Below are 15165 nucleotides of genomic sequence, written 5' to 3' on the forward strand. Positions count from 1 at the left end.
TTAAATCCCAACTCGTCACATACTGACGCTTTGTCGGACCCCTGTGCGTCACTTTTTGGTTGCAGTAAACGTGCTTACATGGTTGGGCTTAAAACTATTACATTTGTACAGTGAAAATGTGACTTGATGTTGTGAACAGGGAACACGGACGAACAGCTGATTGTGAAGTGAAAGTGAGCTGTCTCTCCAGCGGTCTCCTGGATGCAAGCCAGTCAAGTGTTGTTGGAGCCATCCATCTCCATCTGTGTCTCGTTCTCTCTTTAAACTGAGTCACCATCACGGCACTTTCCCTGTGTGTTTACTGTTGGTTTACATTGTAGGTAATGGAAAACCTTGTACGTCGCATACCGGAGCTAAAGGGTGTCTTAAGGGTCGGCATCGAACGCGGACGGCCGTGACAAAGCGTTGGTATTTGACGCCCTGGGAATGAAAACGGGCAGGCTCTATTTATACCCTACACCTTAAAGAAGGGCTCAAGTGTAAGTGTGACTACGAGCAGAGTTTACTCTGACATGGAGAGGGAGGGTGTAGGTGTCGGATTGGGACTGGGCCTGTGTCTACCTATTCACTATATAATGCACAACATTTATAATTTGCCTCTTTATTTGAGGGTCCAAACCAGTGTCCATGGCATGTAAACTACTTTCTGCTAACAACCCCACAATGCAAGGCATTAAGTTCAGAAGAAGTACAAAAAAAAAGTCAAGTACAAAAGTAAGAGAATGGGTGAAAAATGGAGGGGGAAGATGAGGAGAAGACAATTGATGAGATGGAGGAAAATGAAGAAGGAAAAAGAGTAGGAGTTTTACATTTGAAAGCAGAAGAAAGAGGAATGACAAATAGGACTACAACTAGTAAAAGAGATTGAACCTCCCAGATGGATGTCTTGTGAAGCTGAGAAGGAAAACATGAAAGAGGGAGGAGGAAGAAAGGAGCCGAAAATGAGAAGGGAGGCACAACAAAGAAAAGTGATGGAAGGGAGGAGAGGGAGAATGGAGAGGAAGAGAAGAAAAAAGGCAGAGAGACAAGTGGTGCCCTCCAGAGAACGGGCATGCTGTAGGTCAGCATCTGCTGAGAATAATGGGCCCTACTTTAGAGCAACACACACACACACACACACACACACACACACACACACACACACACTGATGCTTGCTCACACAGTTCACGTTTGAATGAAACTAAACACCTTTCAGGGGCTCCTATCTGTCTTTGTCAATAAAGTTCTGTCAAATATGATTAATCCACCTGGATGTCATGAATTACAAACTGACCAGTCCAGGAAACTAACATGATTACATTCCCCTGTGTATGTTAGTGTGTGTGCATACACATTTGCAAATATGCCATGTGTGTATCCAGGTATGAACGTGTGTGACTGTGAGTGTGTGAGGGTGCATAATACAGAGTATTCGTATTAAAGAGCACAGCTGAAGTGTTAAGAGAGAGAGAGAAAAAAAGACATAGCCAGGAGGGAATGAGATGAAAATGACCACCGGAGGGTAAAAAGAGGATAGCGGAGAGCAAATGAAAGAATACGGTAATATGGTAAGTACTTAAAGTGAAAAGTACGAGAAAAAGAAACAGGGAAAACATTGAGCACAAAAAAAGTACAAAAAAAAGATGTCAGAGAATAAAAAAGAGAAACAGTACTGAAAGAAAAAAGAAATTAGATGGGAGAAGGACAGAGGAGAAACCCATTAGAGGAAAGTGAGAGGAACTGAGGGATGAGGGCCTTCCAGATGGTAGGAGACCGTTGCCTCGGAAACACAGAGAGGGCAGAACAATGGGGATTTGGAGTGGTGTTTCGCATCCCATCATAATACGGCCATGCCATTTGGAAACTGAGCGATGAAGCTACAGCCAAAAATCGTGTACTGCTCGGAAGCTCCTCAAAAATATAAATTCTGATCAACATGTCAAATGAGAGATGAGCTGATGGATCAACACACTGAGAAACATGCGTCACGGGGCTGAATGTCCTTCAAGACCTTTTTGTTCACGTCATTGCAGCTCCTTTTCCGCTGAACTCACTCTCTCACCTCGCTGGTTACACTTCAACTCCACCCGCAACCAAGTCTGCACACACAGAATCTTGAAGTTGTGATCTATAATCTAACTATATCTCTGTGATCGAACTATACACAAATCAGGGGAAGTACCGGGAGTAAGTTGCCATTACTGCGGTGGCGTCTCATTACAATATGCACACATTTGAATGCAAGCTGTGCTAAGAAATGTAAAATTTTTTACTTTTACCTTTACTTTCTATGTAACGTTACTTTTCTATATAGTTCATGAATTCTAATCCAACATATCTATAACTCTTAGAATCTGAAAATGTGTTTAATATATGTCTAATATCTTTCTAGTACATTTCTCTTGTGTTGTTCTTTCACATAGTCGAACTATAGAAGCATAAAAATAGACTAACTCAAATTATTCCAAAGGACATGCATGAGCGGGTTCTCAGTATATTCTCTATCTTGTAAGGAGTCCGTGGCTGAAAAAAGATTGAGCTGAGTTAACACTGCTTAGTTAATATCAGCTAATGACGTTAGTGGGCTGAGACACTGTCTAGGGGCTGTGGTGGCTCCACAGAATAACTTAAATTAACTAAACTGTGGTGTAATTGTGTAATATAGCATTAGTTGCTCTAACTAGGGGCAATACAGTAATGACCACAATGTAAACATCATGCGGTCGGCATCACAAACAGTACACGTATAAAGTGTCTGCTGACCACGTTAACATTAACTGACTCTCAGCCAAATGCGTCAGGGTTGCTCGTAGTGACGGCAGCTGTGTCCTCGTAAAAGCCTTCAATTCTACTTTAATCAATTTTAAATACATACTATTACCTGCACCAACCATTTACATAAGTTTCTACAAACAACCACGGACACATTCGGCTTAAAGTCACCGGTTCATACTGTTGGCAGACAGTGAGTCACTATGACTACGCCGCTAGATGGTCGAACACACCAAGCAGTCGCCGGATTTGTCTATATTATCTCTAGATTAGAGACGATACCAGAAGAAAATACCAATGAGAGGAAAATGCCCCGACAAAGACCTTGCATAGTCGAAACATGTTGGCATTTTTAATGATTTAGCCACTATAATAGAGGCTTTTTAATATTTCCTTCCTCATTTGCTACTTGTTTTAAAATTCCCCGTTTACCAAGAGCTCCTGACACGTTTTTGCCTTACGTTTGAGTACACAGAGCAACAAGTTATCTCTCTTTCGGAGAGGAAAATGTCTCTCTAATATGCAATTAAATAATGTAAATAAAAAGATTCCTGTTACCACATTTCAATCTTACTTTTAAATACTATAACGACAAAGCTGTCCTACAAGACTGAAGAAAATCTGTAAGTAAAGCCATAAATAAATGTGTGTAAATCCTAATTATTACATCAATGTTACATGTTTTGTGAAGGAAATATTCACAGGTGTTACCTTTAACTGCACCTCTAGACACTACACATGTTCACAAGCTCTAATATCAGAGGAAACGATAACCTTGTCCCAGGCGGGGACCTCTAGAAAATGGCAACTTCAAATGAAGCCATACGTCATGTTAAATGGTGCAAACCAAGTGGCTGGCAATATCAACTTTTAGACATTGGAATGTGCAGCAGCCATAAAGACAGATTCATCACACTGGCAATGCATTGGCTGCACCTTGTAAGTACATGAATGGGCCATGTCCATCTATACTAGGTGAAATTCTTCAAACTAAAGATGACATTCAGTTATGGCAGTATCATACATAACCACTTACAGGCAGTGTAGTGGGTGACTTCCTGAAACATCATGAAAGCCATTACTGATAATACCATATCCCATACAAATAGCCTCCATTATTTCACATCTTGAGCCAATAAGGTCCCCCCTCAGCAAGATGTAATAGTTTCAGGCTGGGGACATTTTGCTCAGTGCATGACCACAGGATACAAATTGCTGACAGAATTACGATCCCTCAATAGCCACTAATTTGGTGCATGAAGAGGAGTTTTGAAATAGTGCTTGTAACAGGGAGATAGGGGATTGTAAAAAAAAAAAATATGGTCATGGATTCATATGAAAGGACTTTGAAGGAGGGACGCAAACACTCACAGACAGACATATGAACGGACATCTCAGTGTTTGTGTGGTGTCTTAAGAAAAGTTATGGCTTGCACTATACCTGTGCACAAAGAAATTTATAGACTTACAAACAGACTTATGTTAAATCTCATTCAATTAAGTTTCATTGGTAACCCTTTATAATAACCATCATTTTTAAATGGTAAGTTGATAGTTAATCAAACGTGGTTAATAGTTGTTTTACTGTTAACAAACAATTAAATAATTATTATTAATGTTTAATAATTATTAGTAATGCTATTACTTGTCATTTTATCATATTTTGTGTAATATGAAATAATAAGCTGATAAGAGACGATAATAATTACATTTTTATTACATTATCTATCAAGTTTATTGTTGCACACATTATAACATTTTATATACTATATTAAGTAGGTGTTAATGATTACCAAATAATTTGTAATTATTGTAATTATTATTTGTAATTAAAAAAAATCATGTAATGTTTTCAATGAAACGGTAACACTTTATAACAACCATCATTTATAAATGGTAAATTGATAGTTAATTAAACTTATTTTACTGTTAACAAATAAAGAAATTATAATGAATAATATTACCTAATTATTAGTAATTTTAACAGTTTATTGTTGCACACATTATAACATTTAATATGCTATGTTATAAGTATTTGTTAATGATCACGGAATTATTTGGAAACCTTTAAGAAATTGTTTTTAAAACATCTATAAACATTACATAGATAGATGGACTAGAAACCAATTAATAACCATTGACAAAGTATTAACTATCTACCTAATATTGTTTATAGATGCTTTACAAAGTATTTATTAACCATCGATAAAGTGTTACAGATATCTGGTGTATCTGGAAATTTATAGACGTTTTACAAACAATTTCTTAAAGGTTTCCAGATAATTTCGTGATCATTAACAAATACTTAGAACATAGCATATTAAATGTTATAATGTGTGCAACAATAAGCTGTTAAAATAGCATTACTAATAATTAGTACACATTATTAATTATAATTGCATTGTTTGTTAACAACATTGTTAAGTTTAATTAATTATCAATTAACCATTTATAAATGATGGTTATATAAAGTGTTACCGTTTCATTGAAAACATTACGTGTATTTACAACTTTAGTAGTGAACGTAGGTCACCCGGAGCTGCAGGTAAACGTGTAAATCTATTCACTAACTTGACCACTGCAGCCTCACTGCTTTATTTGAATGTCAAACCTCTGCCTGTTGCAGTAATATGAGCTGCTTCCTGTTCCACCGGCTTGAAATCATCATAACAATTTATGGTGCGTTCCATTCGGTGCGTTCAAAGAATTTGACATGAGCTCAATTTTTGCACACACTCATCATGTTGCCTTAATTGGGAGATAGAACTTTCCATGCACGCAGAAACACATTTAAATATCATTTAATTTTCCAATAGAACTTTGAGAATTCTTGAAAAAAACTAAACGCTTGTAGCAGCACAGATGGTCATTAGGCTGCCGCCAGATGTTAACATTTCACAGCTGCAACTGTTGAAAAGTATGAAGCGCGGTCCGCCTTCTTGTTCTTCAGACAGACATAAATAATAATGAAACATTCCTTGATGTGTTTCCCATATTTGTGGTGATGAGTTAACTGCCAGAAAGTGAAGGCAAACCATCGGCAGCTCTTAAAATAGCAAGATGTGAGAACAATTTTCGAAGCACAGAATGAATAATCAACTAAAGGTTCATTCTGCAACGAACCGTAAGGTATCGTACGTAACGGTTCGTCTGATATCTTACGAAAAGTTATTCCTAATTTTTTTTGCGTTTTCTTACAAACGTCCAGCAACACGGTAATGTCTGCATTCGAATGCTGATTTGAAGGTCAAGTACCATGGTAATGGTTGAAGCTCCAATGCTTCAAAGCATTCGGGTCAGCCCTAGTTACATGCATACAGTCTTTTCAAAATAAACCTCTGTGTTCACAGGAAACAACTTGGTAAGGTTTAAAAAAAAGATCGTGGTTTGGGTTAAAATAACTACAGAAGTGGCGTTACATAAGCATGAAAGTTACTTCTGGTTTCATGCGGGATGTGAAGGTTGGTAGGTATAGCTACGAGCGGTGTGTGACAACAGCCTGTATTCTGCCACAGCGCAAAATGTGTATCTGTGTACATTTCACAACTCGTAGCACACCTCCTTCACTCCACATGAGCACAGTATCACTTAACATCAGCTCAACTCCAGCGAGCCCCAAAAACCTGTTAAACATTCACCGGCTGGGACCTGAAAGGAAAACTTCCTCCCTCACCCCGGGGTCCAGACATATGAAAGCATATCATACTCTTGTCAAGCAGGGGACCCTATGGCTCTGCAACACATTACGGGTTGTAACCCAACTTTTTGGAGTCCACGATCAAGATCAAAGCTGTGAGCAGAATTCTTTAAAGCAGCGACGGGTGAACACATCAGAAACACTAGAAGCTAGGAACAAGATGGGGTCAAGAGAGAAAAAGAGAGAAGGGGGGGGGAGGCGGTCTATGAGAGGCAGGGTCTTTCTTCGTGGCTAACAAACAAGCAGAGACTCGATGAGTCCAGAGACACAGGAAAACAACTGGACAATGGGCTGGATTGTGCCGCAGTTAGTAAAGTGGTCTGGGAAACTCTCGGGCCTGGTTGGGAGGTCTTCTCAAGAGAGATAGAGAGACAGAAAGAGAAGTGAGAGACATTCCCGTTTCATTTCCCCCCTCGGCAGAGTGAAACAATATTCAACAATGTCCTTTTCACCCCAAGTTCAGAGAGAATGAGAAGGAGAAGAGGAGGGGCTGAGAGGGAGAGAAAGATGCAAAGAGGAACGGCAGAGAGTGGAGGGAAATAAATGAAGCAATGCAACTAAAAGAGACACACGGAGACAGAGTGCAAGACCCAGAATACAACATCTGCTTTGTAATTACCAACCATCCAATTATCATTATAATGAGGAAGTGACAGCCTTCCCAGAAACCTGAACAGCAATTCTGATTGGCTAATTTTAATCCAATAAGATTATAACAAGGACAAATGGGTAAGGGTGTTTAGCTAATGCAATTGGGTCAAGGCTGTTTCAAACAACCGATCGCTGTTATCAACATCATGTTTTTAATCAGGGTTGACTTAGTCCAGTCCTATGGGCTTTGAAACTCACATACATGGGAATAGTTTAGGATATGATTTGTCACTATGGTGGTTACTGCCCTCCCGTTTTTTTTTTTAAGGTTATAAAGGTTTTCTTTTTTTCTGTATTTTCTTTCTTTCTTTTGGCTTTATTTTTTATAATAATATTGGAGAAAATAAGAGAAAATGCAGATGGCGCAATATTTGTTAAAGCCAAATTATGTGGTTATGTGGTGCTGTAGAGATGTCCTGGCCTACACATCATCTCTACAGACTTAAGAAAATATCTTTGTTTGGTATAAATCCCTGCAAATATCACACCATAATCATTTTAATATGTTTTTCAATGAAAATGAGAATAATTATGTAAAGAAATATCATTCCCTCTAACATCGCAAATCATACTGCAATTGTAATATCAGTCAAAATAATCACAATGAGATATTTTTTCAAAATTGTTCAGGCCCTAGTGTGTATGTGTGTGTGTGTGTGTGTATGTGTGTGTACTTGTAGAGCTATAGCTAGAATTCAAGTTTTTTAGAAAGTGAGGACATTTGGGTCGGTTCTCAGCTTCAGACAGACCTTCTCAGGCCTGTTTGAGGGTTCAAACTTGGTTTTAAGGTTAAGGGTAGAATTAGGTTTAGGTTAGGGTAAGGGTTGGGTGGCTGTGGTCCAGGGCGGTGAGCGGGTTGACTTTTAATCACAAGGTTGGCGGTTCAATCCCTGGCTCCTCCCGTCCGCATGTCAAAGTGTCCTTGAGCGAGATACTGAACCCCAAGTTGCTCCCTGGTCGCCTTACAGCAGCCCACTGCTCCTAATGCTAAGCATGGGTTAAATGCAGTGGTCAAAGTTCATGTATGTATGTATGCATGTGACAATTAAAATAAAGTAAAAAATGTTTTTAAAGGAATTTATTTGTGATGGTAAAGGTTAGGGTAAGGGGCTAGGGAATGCATTATGTCATTGAGTGTCCTCACAAGTATAGAAGTGCAGGGTTTGTGTGTGTGTGTGTGTGTGTGTGTGAGAGACAGAGCGAGGGAGAATGTGTAAATGGGGCAGTAATGGTGCACACATGGTGGGGCGCAACCTGCTAATGTTGACCATACACACACTCTGATAGCCATCTACTGACCTCAGAATGACCCAGTCTCACACTCACAAACACATTCACACAGGTGCACACACAGCCATGCACATTATACACATGTGTATACTAATCAGTGAAGTTGTTTCATACATATTCATGCATCCATTCATGCTCAGAAATTAACACAAGATTGGTAAGTGGTCTAAGACACAAACCATTTAACCGCAACTTCCGCAGGTTTGAAATGTTTGCTGAACGTCATACAGTTCTCTGTCAGCCTCTCGACACTCTTAACTATCTAATAAAATAAAAATACGTCCCTTTAATTCATGCCTGCTCTTGAGGCACACAAATGTAAATTCTAGTTTTAATCCTCAACAAATGTCCTCCAGTGTTTAAAAACTGGTTCTGGCATGGCTGGAGGTAAAGGGACACAGACTCTCTACGGGGGTCTTTTGTTTTCGGTATAATAACACCACTGAGAGAAAGAGAGATGGAGGGGGACAAGTATAGGAAAATGGTGAAATACAGAGAGAAGGTTAGATGTGGAGTAGGGGAGGTGAAGAGGATGGAGAGGTAATTTCAAGAAGATGGCAGTGAGAGGAGACCTTGGGCGATTTGAAGTGAAAAGACATAAGCTGTTGTGTCCTCCTCTCTTTCCTTTTCTATGTTGTCAGTTCATTTTCCATGAAAAACCCAAAAATCTATCAACTCTTAAAGGTTCTCTATATGATATCAAGAGCATTAACATATCATCAAGAACTATTGTCTATGTAAAGATATAGAGGAGTAATGTCTACCTGAGCAGAGAATGAAGTCACTCTCCCTCTGTGTGTGTTGTAATCTGAGCTTCTCTGTGCTTTGTTTACATAGCTGGGCCGGCCGCACATGTTCCCCCTCACGTTAACACTGTTAGCTCTGCAAGCAGTGTTGCCGTTGTTTTCACTGTTAGCGTTGTTAGCTGAGAGCCGTCGCGATGTAATGAGACGTGCGGAGGCAATAGAAATGCTCCCAATCTCACATTTAGCATCTTTACGGAAAAAAATATAAAGAGTAAGATAGTTAAGAATGTTATTTTCTGAATGTCCAAATGAGTTACAAGTTGCTGATGGACTAAAATCACCTGGAGCAAAATGTTGGAATAAATAATACACGCATTAATATGTAAGGGATAATGTACAGCTAGCAGGTTATTGTTGCGTGGGGTTTATGTCGCAACAATAACTTGCTATCTGTACATTGTACCGCTTATTACACGGCTACTTACTTACGAAATCAATAAGTTGACATAAAAACGGTCCGCCAGAGTCCGACATCAGAACTGCGCCCATAGCAACGGTCTGTTATACATAGCAACGGTCTGCTATAAAGAAATAACAGACCGTAGAACGCTGTGAATGACTAATCGATTCAACAAAGCCGTGTAATAATCACTATTAGATAACATCAAACTTTGACAATTTTACATCCACGGTAATTTTATTTCAGCATAAAATCATGTAGAATTACTCTGGCCAAAAATGACACAACAACACAACCGGTGCCTGTGTCTCTTTTTCAGATATATTTAATTAAAAAAAACACTGAATAATTTGATAAAGCAGCAAAATATACAAGATACCCTCGACAGACTCCTCTCTATTTCATGCAGTGACATTTGCTGACAGTTTGTTAGGTAGAGTTTGTGCTTTAGGCAGGGAAACATCATCCACTGCTGGGTCATGTTTTAATTTTAGAGCCATCAAAACCTTGTCTCACAGATAGCACACACTCACTCATATAACGCACCCAGTGCTCCAGTTAACTGACTTCGCGTCAAGCATACAGTACCTGACGAAGAGAACCTACAGCTATTTATGGACTCACATGGAATAACGTAAACACACACACACACACACACATACACACACACATGGTCCCGCCCACACATGCATACAGGTATACAGGCATGCAGACACTAGATACACACAGCCTGCTAGCTATTTCTGGGCCAGTGGCAAAATAATATGTTTTGATAAGGTCAACAGCCTGGATGCGGTTTCCAAACATGATCTCTTTCTCTGACTGATGCTGAAATATCTCTGGAGTTAATTGACAGCAGGAGAAGCGCGTGGACAGAGATGCAGAGGCTAGGAGGAAGATAAATAAAGACAGAAGGAGACAGAGATGAGTCCCTTTCAGTAGGGGAACATTTCTGGGTTAATCTATGTATTTAGTAACAGCTTTTGGCTTTCAGATCGGTGTGTTCATTGTGGAAAACTTGACTCAAATATGAGAGGCTGTTATGGATAGAAGGGCAATGTTTGCATAAAATTGCCACGTGAGACGATGCAATACAAGGCATTACATACATGTATCTACTGTATAAGGCTGTTTACTGTTATCTCAGCAACGAGGGGAAAGCAGTTCTCTAATGCCACATTTCCACTGCATGGTACAGTAAGGCTCTACTCAACTCGCTCTTTTTAAGTTCCATTAGCAAAAGTTGTGGACAGAAGGCTACCTGGTACCACCTCGGACGAGATTCCAAGCGAGCTGAGCCAATAATAGAAGGTGGAGTTAAAACACTGCAGACCACTGATTGGTCTGCACATACCCACCATTTTCAAATAGCCAAGCTACCGTCAATAGCGACCGCAATTATTTTATTTACTCGACCCAGATTTTAAAACACGTCAGCCCGCGGAACTACACCATACACTACGCCGTACTATTGACGGAGTGCAGAAGTTCCTCTGTTTGGTTGCCGACGAAAGGATTCAGCAAGTATCACGTTGAAGATGATGTCATGGCAGATTCTTGCGGCGAGAATCCCACCTCCACTGAGGGGGTACTATGAGCAATGAAAAACGAAACTGGTACCAAAAGTGAGACGAGTCAAGCCGAACCATGCAGTGGAAATGAGGTATAATTTAGAGGTCAGACCAATATCCAGCCATTTAAAAAAAAAAATTGTTTAGCTTGTGTAACACAGAAAGTCTCTCTTCAGAGTAGGACTGTCCTCTAGCAAAGATATTCTTACTAACACTCATACGATATTGTCGACTACACTTTACCTTTTAAAGTTTTTGAGTCGGTGTGTAAACGTGATAGACACAACGTGAGGTTGGATTTATTTTTAAACGTGCGACAATTTCGGACGAAAAATGTGCAAAGGCCTTAAGAGGTGGGCAGCCCTACTTCAGAGTCAAATCTGCTGCTTAAAATCCACAGTATTAAAAGCATCACTTCTTAGTCCTGGTTTATACGCTACATGCAAAAATATCCCATGTGAGAAAGCTGTTATTGGCAACGTGACAGTTTTAAATCACAGCTCAGCCGTGTGGAAAATGTTTCAGAACTGTTCCCAGGTTGTAATAAGGCACATTATCAGAGTGACTTTTATGGAAAAATGACTCGGGTCCCTTTCAAACACGAGGCCTACATGTAAAATTGGCACAGCATTTTGGGATTACAGTGCATGTCTGAAAGTGGAAACAGAGACAGGGTGTACTGTATGTGAGTGTGTGTGTGTCCAATTTCCCAAGGCTTTTCAGATACCACAGCCAGACCTCAAAACTATCATCACTGTTCTCGCTCCCATCTGCCAAAGTCATCACCCACACACACTCACTCACTCTCTCTCTCTCTCTCTTTCTCTCTCACACACACACACACACACAAACACCACACCACACACACACACAGGCACGAAAGAGGTGTGAAATAGCCATCCCTCACCATTTTAACAGGGGTGGGAACCTGGCTATAAAGTTTCTGACATTTTAAACTTCTGTCTGTCATTCAACTCATTGACTGCCTCTCTCTCTCTCTCTCTCTCTCTCTCTCTCTCTCTCTCTCTCTCTCTCTCTCTCTCTCTCTCACACACACACACACACACAAACAAACATTTGTTGTTGACTTGTTAGTCTGCCGAGGTGTCGGTTCTTGGAAGCAAATGAAATGAGGTGAGAAAAAGCTAGTAACAACTACTCAGAGCTTTTACTGTTAAAGTTTGCACTTCTATTTTCACTTGAATACACTTTATTTTTAGATACAAGTAAGAGTTTATAGTGCAGTGATATCATGTATGTTTAGGGGCTTTACTTAAGTACATTTCCACAGTACTATTTGTCTTTTGGAAAATAATATAAGGCACTGTGGAGGAGAGGAGGAGAGAAAAAAAAATCTGGAGATGTAAAGATAGAGAATGAGTGAAGAAAGAGAAGATAATTAAAGTTGAGGCCTTTCAGGCAGCGACAGTGGAAAGGTTGCAAATGAAAAAATTAGATGCTGCAAGACTGGGAGTGACTGATGATGGTTGTGGAATATAGTACGTCTTCGACTGTGTTTGACGTTGAGACTAACGTGTTTAAATGGTCAGTGAACAGCGGTGGTTTCATACACATTTTGAACATACTTTTAAACAACTATGGCCGTAATAATTATCTGATTACATCATGAGAAATAAATGGATTGATTAGTATACTCAGGAAGCTGTTAGTGTCCTTGTGCTGGCTAATGTTAGTGATATTTCATGCTGTCCAGGGAGGGAAACAACAAAACGCAGCAGGTAATAGGCTAACGCATGCTGCACAGAGATAGTCGAGTGGTTACATTCCCTGCTGGACTGTCATGTCTGACTAGAGCCGTCTCTCCTGTCCTGTGTCCTCTACTACTCACCTTTACAACTGTCTGAGTAAACAGAGAAAAATACAGGAGCGGGATGATAAGGCTGACTGAAAAAGATGGTGATAAACTCCACTGGAAAGTACCGGAAACAACAAAAGAAATTTCACAAACAATAGCTCATTATTACAACATAACAGAATATGTTGTGCAAAGCCTTCAATGATTATGGTGAGGTTATTTTTCTAACATTGAACAAACAATCTCTTAGATGACATGACCCATCAGGAAACTAAGAAGGTTCAATTCATCTTTCACTTAAAAATTCCTACAAAGAAGTTTAATTGTTGAAAAATGTGAATTTTTGAAAGCTATCTTTAACTGATGTAAAAAGCAGAAAACAAGCTGGGTTACATCTTAATAAATCCACAATGAGTTCCCTATTCTGGTTAAAGTATGCAACATTTCTGGGAGAGTGATTAGTTGATTTAATTGACAGATCTGTGAAACGGAGTTTCTCCACAAAGAATCACAAGAAGAGCACCACTTCCACCAAATCTTGTGTTTACCAGAGATGTGCTCATAAGTTTCTTAGAAATAAGCATAAAAAACAACTAATCATATTAAAAGAAGTCTTACCAACTAAGACCAAAACGACAGATTAGTCGACTAAGCGACTAAGAGGGGGCAGCCCTAGCATTTTTATTCCAAAACCAAAAAACGACTGTTGCTGCCTCTCTAATTCAATACAACATAAAGACGACTGATTGTGCATAAGCCAAAGTCTGGTGTGGGAGCAGATCTAGGGTCAGGGATCAGTTTTCAGCCCCAGTCTCAGTGTGTGTTCCCCAGGGAGGGGATAAGGTGAGTTCCTGGCTGAGGCTGAGGCCTCCAGAGACTCCCACAAAGACATGCAGACTACACAAATTTAATTAGCGGCTTCAAAGAGAAAAGGAAGAAAAGAAGAGAAGAGTGATACCTGCAGTAAAACATGCTCTTTTTGAACCTCCTCATACAATGGAAGGAGAAGAAACAGTACCTTGGTAAGGAGGCGTACTGACGTTCCACCTCTTCATAACGTGGAGCCAACCGATGATCCGTCGCTCTGCCCGGCATCTGGTGAAGACAGACAAAGCCTTAGTTTGATATATTCAAGTAAAACAACCTATATTATATATTCCCCTGCCTAAAGTAGCAACAAACTGTGAGCCTATGTGCAGTGCATACCCATAAGCCCCTTCCCTTGTGCGTGTGTGTGTGTGTGTGTTTGTGATACAGGGGTAATTTAGGATTGACAAAGGCTAGTTATTAGGGATTTAGAGTTTCGGTCTTCTGAGGATATTTGTGGGGGTTGGACGAGGCCTCCATCCTAGATTAGGTTACTTCAAAACAGGATGGAGTCGTCTCACACACACACAAACACGCACACAAAGTCACACATATACCGTCTCATCTCCATCATGAGGAAAAAAAAAGATTAAGTCGAGCTGCTGACAGTTCAATCTCTACTCCTTCCATTTCTACTCTTCATCTCACTGGTTCTCTCTCACCCTCACATCTCATTTTCTCTTCTTCCTCCACTTATTCCCATTCCTCTTTTTTCCCCTCTTACACACACACACAGTCGCTCTCTCTTGGAGATTATCCCGGTCTATTCAGTAGGGAGATTCCAGCTGCCGCGGCGCTCCTTAAAGAAGCCGACTAAACCCCAAACGTCAACAAGCCCCATTAACACACACACACACACACACACACACACATGCAGACATACACGTAAGCCATTTTTCTCCGTAAAACACACTGAATATTGTGAATGAGACTCATTTTAACATAATGTGGTGGTGAGATATGATTCAGGTGATTGTGACTCTGCGTACACGCTGAACTCCAACAATAAAAACAATACTTATATGCAGCATTATAGAGTCCCTTCAGGGTCTGAGTAACGCTGAGTCTCTGGAAATAGACCATCAAATTTAGTCTATCACACCTTTGCCAGTTGTAAAATGGTGCTTTTGTTGATAATATACATCTCTATCAGATAAAATTGCATAACACACGCATAACTATTTGTCCAAGTACAGTGTTGTACCAAAGCTCGGAGTGGGCCGGTACTCATCGTTACGCAGTACAGACAATTCTTGATTTTACTCCTTGGCGTACCATGACTTCTTCTTGCGCACCGGCACTTATAACAAGCTGC

General features: G+C 40.0%; 1 protein-coding gene across 6 annotated transcripts in view; it reads right to left on the reverse strand.

Annotated features, from left to right (window-relative positions):
* pard3bb (par-3 family cell polarity regulator beta b) overlaps positions 1-15165 on the reverse strand; it is a 240375-nt gene that overhangs the window by 16792 nt on the left and 208418 nt on the right. For all 6 annotated transcript variants that reach the window (XR_005209567.1, XM_037789757.1, XM_037789756.1 and 3 more), the window contains one exon: positions 14002-14078. Coding sequence is in view for 5 of the 6 variants with exons in the window: in XM_037789757.1 (XP_037645685.1) it covers positions 14002-14078 (77 nt within the window). In the remaining variant the exon portion in view is untranslated. The remainder of the gene's footprint in view (positions 1-14001; positions 14079-15165) is intronic.

Source organism: Sebastes umbrosus, chromosome 13 (genome assembly GCF_015220745.1).
Source record: "Sebastes umbrosus isolate fSebUmb1 chromosome 13, fSebUmb1.pri, whole genome shotgun sequence".
NCBI classification, from domain to species: domain Eukaryota; kingdom Metazoa; phylum Chordata; class Actinopteri; order Perciformes; family Sebastidae; genus Sebastes; species Sebastes umbrosus.